Source organism: Populus alba, chromosome 13 (assembly GCF_005239225.2).
Source record: "Populus alba chromosome 13, ASM523922v2, whole genome shotgun sequence".
Taxonomy (NCBI): Eukaryota; Viridiplantae; Streptophyta; class Magnoliopsida; order Malpighiales; family Salicaceae; genus Populus; species Populus alba.
The window spans coordinates 3,488,389-3,504,214 of NC_133296.1; the positions used below are offsets into that span (position 1 = coordinate 3,488,389).

Here is a 15,826-nt window from a genome sequence, read left to right on the forward strand (position 1 = left end):
TGTCTGAAAACAACGTGCACTGTTGTATTTATAATCAAATACTTGGAGAATAAAAAAACAAGCACTTGTCTTGTTTTTGTTTTTTCCTGTTTGAATCTCTCTCTCTCTCTCTCTCTACATTCCTGTCTGTTTTTTTTTTTTTTTTTTTTATATAAAAAAATTACTGAGATAACAGCTACATGGGATTTGTTTCTTGTCTTGGACGTGAAGATCACTTTGACTTGACTCTCTGGCTCTGAATTCTTGGTGGTTTCTTGGATTCTTTACCTGCACAGGTCAGTCTGTTCAACTTTGACTTTTTTATTTAGATATTTCTTCTTCTTCTTCTGGTTTTGATCAAGAATTTACTGTTATGTTTTTCTTTGTTAATAGTATTGGTTTTGAATTCATCACAAGGGTTTTGTTTTGTGTTTTCTTAATTATGCTATGGTTGTTAATTTTTGTCAAACATCTTAATCTAATTATTTTTATTAGATAATATTTTAAGATATAATTTTTATTATTTTCAATTATATTTTTTTAATTAAAAATCTTTTGAGTTTGAAATTTGTATAAGCCTACACTATCTTGTACTTAATTTTTATCAAATAAATAGGGATGATAAAATTTAAACTCGTGACCGTTTGACTATTAAATTTTTAATATCATGTGAGAATTATTTCAAACTAAATATTTAAATTGTTAAGTAAGATTCCAAGATATAATTTATATTATTCTTTAATAATTTTAAAAGGTTTTGATTTCTGAAAATCATCCTCTAATTCAATTCAGTTTCGTAATTGTTTTTTTTTTAAATACATATATATTTTTTTTGCTTCTAAGCTTTGGCTATCTGTTGGTACTTCCATTTTCATTTTCTAATTTTGGCTAAAATGCATTTTTTTAATAGTAAGCTCCTAATTTGGGTTCTAAATGGGGTTTTGTGGTTGTTGATACTGTGAAAAAGGGGAGGTTTTCCTTTATTCAAATGTTGACCTGTTAGCTCTGGCTTATCAAGTCGCCGGGGTTTTTTCCATGTTTTTTCGTATCCTGGTGCATGTGTATTGTGTTTTCCTTTGAGTTCTGTCTTTTCTTGTCAAGCTTTGGCTGCACATTTATATTTGCTTTTATCGATTTGGAACTTTCTCCCAAATTATCAAAAGAAAGAAAAGAAGTTATAGATTTGGATTCGGAATCATGAGATTATAAGTTTTTATCATGAAATAGAATCTGGTCTGCTAGCTTCTGATGTGGAAACATGTCTCCGACATTCTTTTTACTTTATTAGTTTCAGGTCTCCAATATTCTTCAGGTTTATTACGGTGTTGAATCTTGCTTCGGATTGTTGAACATTTCAGGAGGGTTGGAGTTTCTGTTCCTTCGATTAGTCAATATCCCATTCTGAAATTTTTTAATCCTGCTGGAGCATGGCTGCCAGTGGGGTTTCATCTATTCAATCAAAGAGAAAGTCCTGGAGTATCAGCACTGCTTTGGCATCTGCTGTTTTGGAATGGTTGCTAATGTGTATGCTCTTCACCAATGCTATTTTCTCGTATTTAATTACAAGATTTGCATGTCAATGGGAATTGCAAACCCCATGTTTGCTATGCTCAAGACTGGATCATATTCTGGGCTCTAGAAAGTTGAGATATTATTGGGATTTGATCTGTGGCAATCATAAGTTGGAGGTCTCATCCCTGGTTTTCTGTCACGCTCACAACAATCTCGTCGATGTCCATGGAATGTGTGAAAATTGCCTTTTCTCATTTGCCACCACCAATAAGTCCAATGCTGAAACATATAGATTGTTGGTTGGGAAGCTGGGGGAGGATTCTAGCTTTGGTTTAGATCAGGACCCACTGGTTGATGATCATAGTTCAGTTGCGAGACCATGTTCTTGTTGCAATGAACCATGGATTCCGAGAGGATATTTCCAAAACTTGATGCGGGCTGCATCAGGTGGTTCCGGGGCTGCTAATCTTGATGTCCCTTTGCCAGGTACCATTAAAAATGATTGCAGTAACATAAAGAAAAGTAAAAGATCTACATCCATCAGAAGCACCCGTCGAAAAACTAGTGGGTTTGATCCTTTATCTCATGTAGGTTACACTGAACTCAAGTTCATTTCTGATACTGAATCAGAAGTCATGTTTTTTTCTGATGATGGTGGTGCAAATGCTGCAACTCGCAAAGATATTTCAGTTGGATACGTGCAGCCAGAGCCTCGCACTATCATATTAGTCGATGATTCTGCCTCAGAGAAGCTGATTGATCCGGTCTCTGCACCTGAGCCATCAATTTTGACCTCGAAGGTGCTATCAGATGTTATCCAGTCCCACAACGTTACAGCAACAGCAACAGCAACAGCAACAGCAACAGCATCTGCATTTCCTATTGGGCATGATTTGGAAGAGCTTAAATGGCAACAAGCTGATTGGAAGGCTAATTCCTTTGCACTTCCTGAGTTCATTTCCCATGATAAACTTCCTCCATCATCAATTTCCAGAGACAGCCCACGAAAAGCGTCAAAAGGAAGAAAGCATATTTCTCTAGACGAAGTTCCTCGATCATCATATGCCAAAGAAACTCCATTGGAAGCATCGAAAGAAAGCAAGGTTATTTCGGTGAACATTGTTCATCCATCATCAAAATGGAGAGAGAATCCTGTCAAAATTTCAGATGAGAGAAAGCTTATTTCTCTTGCTGATTTCCTTCCATCATCAAATGGAGCAGAAACTCCTGTTCAAGGATTAAAAGAGAGATGTAAGTTCAAACTCCTTCTACAAAATTGTGTTGGTGCTTCTTTTATAAACAAAGGATGCACTGGGATAATAAAAACGGAAAAGAAAAAAAAAAGCTCCTTTCTGGTATATAATTGTATAGAATACAAATATGACACACATGCCTTAGTATATAGCAGTTCTTTTTCTCAAGTAATAAAATAACGTTTGAGTTGCACCCAATACATATTAAGGATATCCGAGAAATATCATTTACACATTCAAATGCTTAACATGTTTAAGAATTATGCGATACACGCCAGGGAGAACTTGAACTTGAAGCAAACTCCTTATAGGGTGATGGAATTTGAGATTGAATAATTTTATTCTGTACGGGCTACAAAGCAAGCCCAAATTATTGTGAATGATGCTAATTCATATTTTGGTACCTTCTCACACTTAATTGTTATATTCCACAGGTATAGCCAGAGAAGTGGAAGATTGGCAGGCATATGTGATGGATTGTGAGGATCTCTGCAAGGCAGAAAGTCAGCCAGCTAGAAGAACTGACACAGCTTCAGAAATAAACCCTATTTCGGGTGAAAATGGTCAGCAATTTGCAAACTTGTTGGATCTCAGTGATGCTTATAAGCTAGCTGTTGGCAATAGGGGAAGACAGTTGTCTGGTGTTCTTTCTGAACAAAGGGCTGGGAAGGATTCTTCAAGATTTAGCGAAGAGTTGAAGGTTTTACTTTCACAGCTCTCCACTTCTAGAGACCAGTCAATGAATGCTATGAGTCCTAGAGTTCCTATCAGTCCTAGAGTCCCTGTTAGTCCTAAATTATCATCAAACAGTGATGAATTAAGGATTTCTGATGCTTCTAGTGTCTTAGGAATGCATATCCTTCAAAAGCGAATCACTCTTGAAAGAAACGAATCTTGTCTATCTTTGGATGGAAGTATTGTCAGTGAAATTGAAGGTGAAAGTGCCGTTGATCGGTTAAAAAGGCAGGTTGAGCATGATAAAAAACTGCTGAGTGCATTGTACAAGGAATTGGAGGCAGAAAGGAATGCATCCACAATTTCTGCAAATCAAGCTATGGCCATGATTACTAGACTACAGGAGGAGAAGGCAACACTCCACATGGAAGCTCTGCAGTACCTAAGAATGATGGAGGAGCAATCTGAGTATGATACGGAGGCCCTGCAAAAAAAGAATGACCTTCTCACAGAGAAGGAGAAAGAGGTCCAAGATCTAGAAGAGGAGCTTGAGTTTTATAGCAGTAAGTTCCCCGATGAATCAATCTTTCAAATACCGATTTCTGATAGAAAGGAAACAGGTTCAAGTGCGGATCACTCAGAAGCTGGCTGGATAGAAGATAGCACAACCACCAATAGAAACTCGGTTTCAGAAAAACCTAATGTCTGCCATAAAGTTGAGGCAACGAACATGTCACTTGGGGATAAGAACATCGTTACTGTGAATAGTTCTTTGTTAGAGTTTGAAGATGAAAGGTCATATATTACACAAAGTTTGAAGAGGTTGAAAAGGAAGCTTTACCTGTTATCTAACAATGGGCTAAGCTTAGACTTGATCAACGGTGAACATCTTGAAGGAGAAAAAGGAAATGACTTGAGGGAGCCGAATAGCAAAGTGGGTGTCGAACAGAACATTGAGGCAGAAAAGAATGAATTATCGATGACTGATAGAAGAAGCGAGCCTGTTCAAGGACATGTTTCTGCACTTGAGAAATTCTTCAATGGTAACGAGAACAATGAGGTTTTTTATAGTGGGGAAAGCTCTCCTATGCCCCCTCGAGAAATTGATCTAGACTCTCTCGTAAATGAAGTTTCTGATATAAGTGAGAGGTTGGAAGCTCTCGAGGCAGACCGGAATTTCCTTGAGCACATCGTTAACTCAATCAGATACGATGAGGAAGGGCTTCATTTTATTAAGGAGATAGCTTCTCACCTGAAAGAAATACGAAAGATCGGGATACCGAAAAGGGAGCAGGGGCACATCACTGCTTAAGGCTGTTGTGTAAGAACCATGACAAATGTGAGTACTCCAATGCATTCTTACATTTGATTCAGAATTTCTCAAGGTTCTTTTGATTATGCAGTTCATTCAAGCTTTCGTGCTTTAATTTATCAGGTGCTTCGTTATGCAAAAAGACATTGATGCGCAGGAAAGTACAGAAAATTTGCCAAACCTGGCAAAGAAGATCGCAATCAAGTGTACAGTATCGCAAGCTTGTTTGTTCTCTCTCTGGACAGAAACCATAGGATTGAATATCAAATAGTGTCATCTCTCATAATTCCTTGGCTTGCAGTCATCACAAATTCAGTGATGTTAATACCAATTCCCTTGCCCCCCTTCAGACCTGCGTTTGGAGGGGGTTTTCTTCTTTATTTTTCAGGTTTCGAGTGTGAATGTGCATTGTGGTACAATAGTTTATTTTTGTGTTTGCATATTAAACTTGACCATTCAAATATTACAAAAGTGAAAAATCAATAAGCCAATATTATGTATTTGTAAATTTGAAAGCAACAGTCATGTTGATGAGATATTTTATTTGTTAAGATTTTTATTTATAAAAATTTTCTTAAATAAAATGAGTTTGATAAATATATTAAACCCAAAATATTTAGGTTTGATGGTCAAGTAAATCTAAAATAATATAAGTTTGAAAAACATGTCTCAAACCTAAAAAATTAAACTTGATAATTAACCAAATTCAAGATAACGTGAGTCTGTAAGATAATATGAGTCCAACAAATATATCAAACTAATAAATATTAAAAACAAACCCTAAATTATGCGGAGTACAGAAAGAGAAACAGAGCAAACTTGTAGGGTTTTCTAATTTACTTTGGTTATGATGTCAAGCTAGGGTGTTTTCAAATATTCGTGGCAGAAACTAGGGAAGAGCTAGTTAGATCCCCTGGACTGATCTCCCAAAACAACTTTTGGTAGATATAGCATGCATGCATGTCTAGAAACCTGCATTGATTTGTTCCGATTCCGTGATACCTGCAAGTCGATCATGGCGGTCTTACTTTGACAGGTTTCCTGCAAAGCACCATATGATTTTCTCAAACTTCCCGAGTTTGTAGTTTCACAAGGCAGGAAAGAACCCACGAGTGCATCCATCTCTCCATGAGTTTTGAACAAATTTCTTTTTTCAAGAGTCTTAATGACAATCAAAGTTCTCCGAATGCTAATAACAACGCAGATTCTTCTGCTATGGCACACTATAAAAGATCTTCAGCACCATAACTATACAAGCTGAATGAAGAAGAGCATAAATGGACTGAGCTGGGGAGTTTAGGAGATCAAGCAGTGTTCTTCTGCTACGACACACTACCCTCGTCTGTTTTTGCTGAAGAAGTAGTAAGATCGATGTGAAGGGAACTGTATCTATATATAATAAGGAAGATTGTTTGGAGGGCAAGTAGTTTAGTTCGCATGTGTGCATACAATCTAGTTATTGTTCAAGTTACAGCTGAGATGATGGCAGGTTTGTGCGTTTAATTAGATTAATTAGTAGGGTAATTACAAATTGCATGCTGAAAATGTAAGTGGGAAAACCTGAAGATCCAATTCCAAGAATTGCAAGATAAATGCATCTTTGCCAACTTCCAAATTAAACTCCACCTGCAGAAAAATATCTAAAACCACGAGTATGAAATCAAATTGATCTTCAAACAGTAATGCTCGATTAATTAGCTGTTGTTCCTGTAAGAGCTGTGTTTGACGATAATAGGGAGAGGAGAGATGGAATTAGGTGTGATCAACAGTCAAAATTACAAAGGGGCAGGGCAATATATTCTATGCTGTTGATCATAGGATTGAAAGATTTCCGGTGTGCTGAAGAATGTTGATTCATTCAGGGAAGGCACCTGGACCGGCCTGCAGTCCGCTAAGAGTGCTTAACAAAACGGGGGAGAAATATTTTAAGGGAAGGTAACAAATGTTGGGTTTATCAAAATACATTTATGCAAAAGAAAATCATAAATTTAAGATCTTTCAAGAATCTATTTAATAGATTTAAAGTTATTTAAGATTTATGTAAGTATTACTTGAAGATTAGATTTTCTTTTGAGCTTTGTATAATCACTTTAAAGTTAAGTTGTTATAAACTACAAGTTGTTTAAGTATCTGATTTTTAACGGTAATCTACATAAAACATAAATGATAATTTTTATAAACCCTTTAAGAGAAAGAGATTGTTATAATTTAGAACACTAGCTCTTTTCTTTTATATTTTAGGTATTTGTACTTTTTCACCTTCACATCACATCTTTTGTAAGAAATAAAAGACATAATATTTTATTTATAAAAAATCTTAAAAACTCTATAAATAATAAAATATTAATTTTTTAATTAAATAATATCACGTATATTATTTTATGATAGTCTTAGAAATTTATTCAACTTCTAATTGTTTTTTCTAAATCTAAAATTGTAATTTTATATATAAATTACATTATAAACCTTAATTTTTAAAATTTATTTACAATCAAATCATACTTGATTAATCATGTCATTTTAATTTATAACAAATGGTTCTTATGTGTATAATCAATTAGGTTCTCTAATAAATTAACTTAAATATAAACCACAATTTTAAATAAAATAGAATTAAAAATTTAAAAAAATTAATTTATTATCAATTTAATAATTAATTAATTTATATTTAAAAATTAAATAAAATATCTAGCAACTCATTATGATTCTTCAAAATATTAAAAGGGATACAATTCCTGTAAAAATTGAGTGTTTCAAGCTTATTGTAATATAAGTTTTATACGAAAAGTGTTTGTTTTTTATATTTAAAAATTATTTTTAAAAACATTTGAATTATTTTATTTTATTTTAAATTACTTTTATTTAATAATTTTATATTTTTTTAATATGTTAATATTAAAAATAAATTTAAAAGAATATATTATTTTTATATATTTTTAAATAAAAACTATTTTGAAAAAAAAAAAAAACCCTATGAAGCTTGACGTTTGACACTCCATTACCTTGCTAGTTACTAGTTACAGTACAGACAAAACCCCTAACACAAAACCCGTCTCAGGTACAAGGATGATGCTTCTGCAACAGACAACCTCAGTGCCAAAACTTGTAGTGTTTTCAAAATCTGATTTTTGTTTCAAGCCTTGTTCTTCCTCTTCAACAAAATTATTTTTCATGGACAAGCACACCAACTCCTCTTCTTCTTCCTCTTCGCTAAAACAGTCTCTCAGACAATACCAAAGTCCAGTCTTGGCTTGTCAAGCATCAACTGACACTAACGATACTTCTTTCAGGTTCCTGCCCGTATACCAAATTTTTTTCTTTTTGCATTTTATCAGTACCCAGATGGATTTTTTGCATGTCTTATTCAAGTTTGTGTTTTCATTGCCTTTTGGTTTTATTATATAGTGCCTGATAGAGTTTTTGATAGAAAATAAATATAAAAATAAATAACTGTCTTGGTTGGCATCTTGTTGGAGCTGAGTGATTAGATTGTTTAATGTGGTGAATATAGGAAAGATTACTTGCCAGTTCATGGAGTGTCCGAGGTGATTGTTGGTGTATTGGGAGGTGGGCAATTGAGCCGTATGTTATGCCAAGCAGCTTCAGAAATGGCTATTAAAGTCATGGTTTTGGACCCACTTGTGAATTGTCCAGCGAGTTCGATTGCATATGATCATATGGTTGGAAGCTTTAATGATAGTGCAACGGTTCAGGAATTCGCAAAAAGGTTCGGTATTTATGGAATTCAGTTGTGGGTATTGGAGATTTTGTGTCCTTTTGTATTTAATTTTGTCATTGTGGTGTTGTAGATGTGCAGTGTTGACTGTGGATATTGAACATGTTGATGTTGCTATGATGGAGAAGCTTGAGCAGCAAGGAGTTGATTGCCAACCAAAAGCTTCTACTATTAGAATTATCCAAGTATGCCCCTTTTAATTTTCAGAGTAAACTGGTTATGCTATTTTGCAAACCATATGCTACTTTGGCATTTAGACTTACTTTTTAAGGAATTTTGATTTGACTTTAAAACCAAAAACGATTTTGGCTTCATGATGAAATTTCTTGGTGGATCCTTGTTTTCAATCTTACAGGATAAATATCTCCAGAAGGTTCATTTTTCTCGGCAAGGGATTCCCCTTCCTGATTTTATGCAGGTTGGTTGCTGTTTACAAGTATTTCCCTGGAGGATGCTACCTACAGTTTTCATTACCTATTATTAGCTTCATATGCTCTAGTTAACTGGTATTGAAGTATGACTGATACAGATTGATGATCTAGAAGGTGCCAAGTGGGCAGGTGACTTATTTGGCTATCCTCTAATGCTCAAGAGCAGAAGGCTAGCTTATGATGGGCGTGGGAATGCAGTTGCTAAGAATGAAGTGGAGCTTACTTCTGCAGTAAATGGTAGGATGTTCTTTACTGGAGTTCACTTACTAAAAAAATTGGTATCCTATTTAGGCTTGAGAAATGCTACACTTGTATTCCTATATGCTATTGATTAACAGCAGTTTAGTATCCACCATTTCTTAATTGTCATTTTAAATGTTAAGGATCCAAATGCTGTGGCTAGAGAAGATATATCATACGTTTCTATTTTCATCTCTTGTTCTTTTTGTCTGGATTAGACACAGGTAAAGCTTAATTGCTATTTGGCTTGTGGAGACCCAACCAAAAAATGTTATAGACCTTTAAGCTGGGTTTTTGGGGTTTTGGGTGTAGAATCATACAATATGAAACTGGCCCCTCCCAGGGCGTTGGAAATTATTTGATGACATTATCAAATTCTTGGAAAGAATGTGAAAGCCAACTCGTCTAGTTTGGACCTATCAAATGGAAAAATTACCTCCTCTTGACAATTGGGAATCTGTGTGATTGTGTCATGGTTTAGATTATGCTATATTCATGGTGTCTAGAGCTCATAATTTCATATATGTTAATCCAAGGCAACAAGAGGAAGTTGTTTCCCTCATATCCTTAACAACTTTAGCAAAGAGCTGCTGAGACCTGCTACATTCTTTGCCCAGACAGGAAAGGATTTCAATAGCTTGACTTGATGTTTTTGAATGATTATGCTTTACAATCTCTCTTGTTAATCCTCATCTTTTCACAGTTTTTGAGAGTTTTCTTGAATATACTGTAGGAATTAAGCTTGTCTGACTACCTGCTTCATCTCTCCATTATTTCTCCAACCTTTCTTTGTCATACTTGCTTGCCTCTTGTCATGTTCATAGTCATACGCTTTTGTTTTGAATGTCTAGGTGATTTTGAAAAGTGGTTGGCAGTTGACTTCTTATCATTTTATGATCAAGCGCGTTTTTTGCTAAATTTTTCCTTGAACCTCATATATCTAGTCTTGCCATTTCAATTATATCTAATGATCTACTTTAATTTCCTCATCCTTGCTGCATTTCATGCCGAGTTTGTGGCTCTTATTTTTATTTTCTATATAGAAACAGGTTGTGGTGGATCAACTCCTTTTTGTAATGTAATATTTATGATATTTTCCAGCTCTTGGAGGATTTGCTCATGATTTATATGTTGAGAAATGGACTCCCTTTGTAAAGGAGCTAGCTGTCATTGTGGGTAGAGGAAGAGACAATTCCATCTCCTGTTACCCTGTTGTTGAAACTATCCACAAGTATGATACAGATATGACATTTCCATGTTCTTTCTTGTAGCTATTTTTTGGTTTTCAGTGCGTTTGGTAGCTACAATATTTGAGTTTGTCAGATGAATTTGATGTGATAATGTTTATCAATTCTTATCGTTGCATCTGCTTACATCTGATTGAAGACATTGAGTCTTGCAGAGAAAACATTTGTCATATAGTTAAGGCTCCTGCTCATGTACCATGGAAGATCAGAAAACTTGCCATTGATGTTGCACATAAAGCTGTTAGCTCTTTAGAAGGTGCTGGTGTGTTTGCAGTGGAGTTGTTTTTGACAAAGGATGGCCAGGTTGTGCTTGTAATTCAGACTGTTATATTTTCTCTGCAATGCATTTCATTATTCTCGGTCTCAGGAACCTGCTGTCTTTGACTAACTTGTTGGTGTTTTCCCTTTTGAACAGATTTTACTGAATGAAGTAGCTCCTAGACCTCATAATAGTGGTCATCACACAATTGAGTCCTGCTACACCTCACAATTCGAACAGCATTTGAGAGCTGTTCTGGGTCTTCCACTTGGTGATCCATCAATGAAGACTCCAGCTGCTATCATGTACAATCTACTGGGTGAAGATGAGGTGAATTGTTTTCTTCTCCATTTCCAGTTTTTCTTTTCACATTCCATTTGTTTAATCTTTAAAAACTATAATAAGAACATTGGTGGAGACTTTTGTTTCCGGGTCATATGTTTGAACATCCTTTTATCATATGCACACCCACAACTAAGCATATGCACTCAGTTAGAATTTGGTTACGTGTGTGTTAAGATGTGTGGACTGCTATAATGTATTTGGTGATTTCAAAAACGGTTGCACGATGCAACTTACACAAAGCATTGGCCAAATATTTTGTAAGATCTGAGGGGCAATCTGAGGAAAGGGAAAAGCTAGGACATGATTTGAATATTAACTTTGGATCTTGGGTGGGGATTATCGATATTACGTGCAACCAATTTCTTGAACTGGGGGGCATCAAATATTTTTAACATATTGAAAATTGGAAGAGGAGGCTATTCAAAGTTCCTAGCTAATGGTGAGTTCGCAATAGAAGTTATTCAAAGTTGGCCTGTGACATGAGCTTCTGAGTTTATAATCCTTTTTTCTAAATATTTGTTCACTTCTGGTGCTCATGGAACTCTGATTCAATTCCAGAGTTTTAGGATTCTCCATTGATTGCATGGGTGGGTGCTTTGGGCTTGGGTGGGCATTTCGTTTTGTTAGTTGGAAAATAGGCAGCTCCTCCATAAATCTACATCAAAAATGTTATCAAAATTTTGCTATGTTATGTTGTTATTTAATTGGCTAGTGACAATGTTTATGCTTTTAGGGTGAGCCTGGTTTTCAGTTAGCTCATCAGCTGATTGGAAGGGCATTGAACGTGCAAGGGGCTGCTGTTCATTGGTACGATAAACCAGGTTTGTTTTTCATAAATTCTATAAATTACCCATTTTCATTCTTTCTCCTTCTCTCTTCTTCTTCGTTATCATAATAATTGTGCAGAAATGCGAAAGCAACGAAAGATGGGTCATATCACTATTGTTGGCTCTTCTGTGGGCATAGTAGAAGCACAGTTAAAATCAATGCTGAAGGAAGAAGGTTCCGAGACTCAGACCGCAGGTAGGTTTTCCTAGCATGGCCTGATCACTGTACTCAATCTGTATGACTAGATGACATGTTCTAGCTGTATGGTTTCCCTCACCTTCTCTCAGAGCAAATTTCTGCAAGTTGCATTAGAAGTATGTATCTGTCCATAAGTTAAAATGGAGATTAATGCCCCCCCTTCTATTGTTCGATCAAGTTCAATTTTTGGATTCATGTTAATTCTTAATTTCTTGGAGATAGGTACTAGGGTTGGTGGATATTTCTTGTTGTTCATTATGGAGGCTCTACCGTCATGAATATAAGCACAATTATGATCAGTTGCATATATTTTTCTGGTTATTAATTACTATTAGACCTTACTGTTATGCTTTATGAGATATCTGTTCTTTCAGTTTAGATTGACTGTGTTTCCTGTTTGTTAAACTGTAGTTACGCCATGTGTTGGGATCATTATGGGCTCTGATTCAGATCTTCCTATTATGAAGGATGCTGCGAGGATTTTGAATACGTTTGGTGTGCCTCATGAGGTTTACTTTCAAATTTGCATTTTTTTTTTCTGGAATGTGCGAGCACTGTTTTCTTTTGTTCCATGTATACCAGACATTCATGATTAACAATATATAACTTGCAGGTGAGAATTGTATCAGCACATCGAACTCCTGAAATGATGTTCTCTTATGCCCTGTCTGCTCAGGACCGAGGCATCCAGATCATCATTGCCGGTGCCGGTGGCGCAGCTCACTTGCCAGGCTAGTTACATATGTGCTATGCTTTTTATAAATATTATGTTTGTCAACTGTCTCACTGGCCATAATGAAGCGTCGGTTGAACTTTACAGGTATGGTAGCTTCACTAACCCCCTTGCCTGTTATTGGTGTCCCTGTGCGTGCTTCTGCTTTGGATGGAATGGATTCGCTCTTATCAATTGTACAGGTACACTATTTTATCATAGATAATATCAATTTCTCATGATACCCAATGTCAAAAGTACCAGTGACCTCCAATTCTAGCGTTCTAAGCTCTAATACTAGCTTATTTCCCAAAATGGGCGCATGGGAATGTAGACATGTCCATTTCCTTTTCTTTAGATGCATTTTTTTTTTTTTAGGGGGAGGGCGGGGTTTCTATTCCCCTTTGAAAGGAAGCTATAGTTGTTTGTGACTTTAGTGGGAATTGTAAATGCAAGATTCTTTGGTTTGGTATTATCACTTATATTTCCTAGGTTCATTTACTCTATAATGCAGTTAAAAGAATGAGAGCAGATTTTAACACCGTGTTTATATAAGTATAGAACATAACCCCAAGTTCCAATTTAAATCAGGAAGTTATAAGGATGCAAGTCGATGTCTAGCAATACTATCCCCAGATACAATCTATTACTAGTATTTAATGTTTGTTTCATTGTTTTTTAATTTGCTCATTATTTTTTCTTTCTAGTTTCGCTGTTATTAAAGCCTTTGTTACTCTATTATTATCCAGATGCCAAGGGGAGTCCCTGTTGCAACTGTGGCAATTAACAATGCCACAAATGCAGGTTTGCTAGCTGTAAGGATGTTGGGTGTCGGTGATGCTGACCTTTTGGCAAGGTTCTCTCTTTCTTTCTGTTTGTGTGTGTGTGTGACAGTATAACAATTGAAGGTGTCCCTAACGTTTCCTTTTTGATTTGCAGAATGAGCCAGTACCAGGAAGACACAAGGGACGATGTCTTGAAGAAGGCAGAAAAACTACAAACTGATGGTTGGGAATCTTATTTGAATCCTTGAGCACCAGAAAACTAGTCTGGTGATTTTTGTTTTCTGTCCCTTCTGTGTGATGGACCACAATCTTGAGAGTTCCATGCCCACCATTGAAATTCCTTCAACTTATCCCTACACCACAATTTTGTATCCGCAAAAGGATCACGAGAGTGTAGCAGATACCAAAAACCTGCTGCTGGCGTATTGAATTTAGGTGTGATGCATTTGGGATCACAGTGGAAGAACTGGTTACTTTTCTGATAATTTTGTAGCATATTGGAAGGCTGAAAAGGAGATGGTTTTTAGATAGATAGATAGAGAGAGAGGGGGGGGGGGGGCCTCGTATCCATAATTGTATGATACCTGTTTTTTCCCTGATCAATAGTCAATTAAAGTTAATTCTTTCTGTTTGTGCTGAGAACCAGTTCATTTCTTTCTTCTCCTGTTTGTCCATTGAGGCTTCACAAGTCTCACAACCTACACTGTAAAGCATGTTTAGCAAGGTGATGGCAAACATGTTCCTCAGTATTCTCGAGCGATCCCCCTAACCTGCCAGGAAAGTAAATGGAAATCCCAAATTCCCTGTTTAACACGTTAACAGTAACTGGGCAGTTAAAACTCTTTAACAGTTGCCTTTCCTGTCTGTGACAGTGTCAAACCTTGACTTTGTCAAGATCCAAGAGGTTCTCCGTTCAATTACGAGTATTGGTAGATGGATTAATTTCCATGCCACCTTGGAAGACCGCTACAAGTAAATTGGTTTGAAGTCAGAAGTCGAAGTCATCAAATCAAAACTCAGGCGAGCCATTGCGGCCCTAATTGAGCTTGCATGTTGATCCTTGCACGTCACAGTACTTCACCGCTGACCAAGGGAATCGGAAAAAGGTGTAAGGTGATGGCATTAGACAGGTTTCGAATTATGGAATAGACATTAGTCGCAGCAAACTGATGACTAAGGCATGAGAGAAGCAGAATAAGGAGCAAGGTGATGGCATTGGGAAGCTTTTCAAACAATGGAATGAACATTATTAGCAGCCAGCATACTGCTAAAGTTCCAAAGACGGAGTCTTTTTTTTTTTTAGAGCATGGTTAAGGTTATTTTTATTTTTTAAAATATTTTTTACTTGAAAATACATTAAAAATAACTTTTTTTATATTTTAAAACTTATTTATTTCATAATAAACACGATTGAACCATAATATTAAACGAAGGGCACATTATAACTCTCCTGTAAAGGTACGAGTCAAGGAGTTTGGCTGGCTCAAGAAAGATGCCATGCCTGCCATGACCGTCAAAACCCTATCGAATTCCTCCGTCTGCTGTGGTGGTAAGATGTTTCACGTCAATGGCAGAGGGTCGAAATCAAAATCCAATTGCATTCACATTTCAAGCAGATTTCATGAGAGGGGGTTACTAACAAATTACACATGTAATCTCTCAAAAAATTAAAAAAAATAAATATTTGCTAACAAGACTAGACCAATTTTTATCATTAAAAAATAAAATGACCACTTATTTTCTTGAAAATAACTATTTTTTTTCTTTTATATACTATTGATTAATAATCATATCACACGTCCTTGAAAATAAATATTTAAAAATAAAAGGAGGTTCATAATATATAGCAGAACGTTAAGTGAAAATGATTTAGTAATTATTATTTTCAAGAGTTATACATCTAGACTATTAATTATTATGTTTTGAAAGACAATCCAATACTACCCTGATTTTTAATTTGGGGCAATTATAAAATATATAATATGGATAAAGAATGAAACAACCTAGATTAATCACAATAAAACACATTACATGGTTCAAAGATTACACAAACTAAATAAAATCAAAGATGTCTATTTAATAGATAATAAAATCTATTTATTGGTAAATAAATATAGAAAACTATTGGAAATTCAAGAAGAATAAATATAAATGTATTATAAATTAGTTAAATAATATGCACACAGGAAGAAAGTAGAACGATGAAAAACACGAGTATGGACCCAAAACGGCAATTGACCAACAGCAAAATGTTCCCAAAACGAAGCCCAAATAACAGCAGGCTCCCTTAGTGGGTTGAGAAAGGAAATATTGC

The 15,826-nt window shown here is 35.6% G+C and overlaps 2 protein-coding genes across 4 annotated transcripts; both read left to right on the forward strand.

The window, feature by feature from the left end:
- The first annotated feature begins 1,406 nt into the window (after window positions 1-1,406).
- On the forward strand, window positions 1,407-4,731 carry LOC118044017 (myosin-binding protein 1). Its single transcript, XM_035052160.1, has 2 exons — window positions 1,407-2,742; window positions 3,179-4,731. Exons 1-2 carry the CDS (start codon window positions 1,407-1,409, stop codon window positions 4,729-4,731), a joined length of 2,889 nt encoding a protein of 962 aa, XP_034908051.1.
- A 3,003-nt stretch (window positions 4,732-7,734) lies between these two features.
- On the forward strand, window positions 7,735-14,135 carry LOC118044016 (phosphoribosylaminoimidazole carboxylase, chloroplastic). Of its 3 annotated transcripts, XM_035052159.2 has the most exons (15): window positions 7,735-8,021; window positions 8,243-8,458; window positions 8,541-8,652; window positions 8,823-8,885; window positions 8,997-9,135; window positions 10,240-10,369; window positions 10,541-10,688; window positions 10,801-10,974; window positions 11,723-11,810; window positions 11,896-12,012; window positions 12,427-12,524; window positions 12,629-12,746; window positions 12,836-12,930; window positions 13,477-13,583; window positions 13,667-14,135. In XM_035052159.2, the coding sequence occupies exons 1-15, from the start codon at window positions 7,798-7,800 to the stop codon at window positions 13,758-13,760; spliced, it is 1,923 nt and encodes a 640-aa protein (XP_034908050.1). In that variant the 5' UTR covers window positions 7,735-7,797; the 3' UTR covers window positions 13,761-14,135. The 3 variants fall into 3 exon arrangements, with proteins under 3 accessions (XP_034908050.1, XP_073259947.1, XP_073259948.1); XM_073403846.1 differs by lacking the exons at window positions 7,735-8,021; window positions 8,541-8,652 and having other exon boundaries at window positions 8,321-8,458; XM_073403847.1 differs by lacking the exons at window positions 7,735-8,021; window positions 8,243-8,458; window positions 8,541-8,652; ... (1 more) ...; window positions 8,997-9,135; window positions 10,240-10,369 and having other exon boundaries at window positions 10,549-10,688; window positions 10,817-10,974.
- Window positions 14,136-15,826: the final 1,691 nt, after the last annotated feature.

Bases quoted from the DNA above. Each gene is read 5' to 3' on its own strand.
- LOC118044017 (XM_035052160.1), top strand. From the start codon at position 1,407: ATGGCTGCCAGTGGGGTTTCATCTATTCAATCAAAGAGAAAGTCCTGG. The intron at 2,743-3,178 runs GTAAGTTCAAAC...TATATTCCACAG, and splicing joins TCAAGGATTAAAAGAGAGAT to GTATAGCCAGAGAAGTGGAA.
- LOC118044016 (XM_035052159.2), top strand. From the start codon at position 7,798: ATGATGCTTCTGCAACAGACAACCTCAGTGCCAAAACTTGTAGTGTTT. The intron at 8,653-8,822 runs GTATGCCCCTTT...TCAATCTTACAG, and splicing joins CTACTATTAGAATTATCCAA to GATAAATATCTCCAGAAGGT. The intron at 8,886-8,996 runs GTTGGTTGCTGT...TGACTGATACAG, and splicing joins CCCTTCCTGATTTTATGCAG to ATTGATGATCTAGAAGGTGC.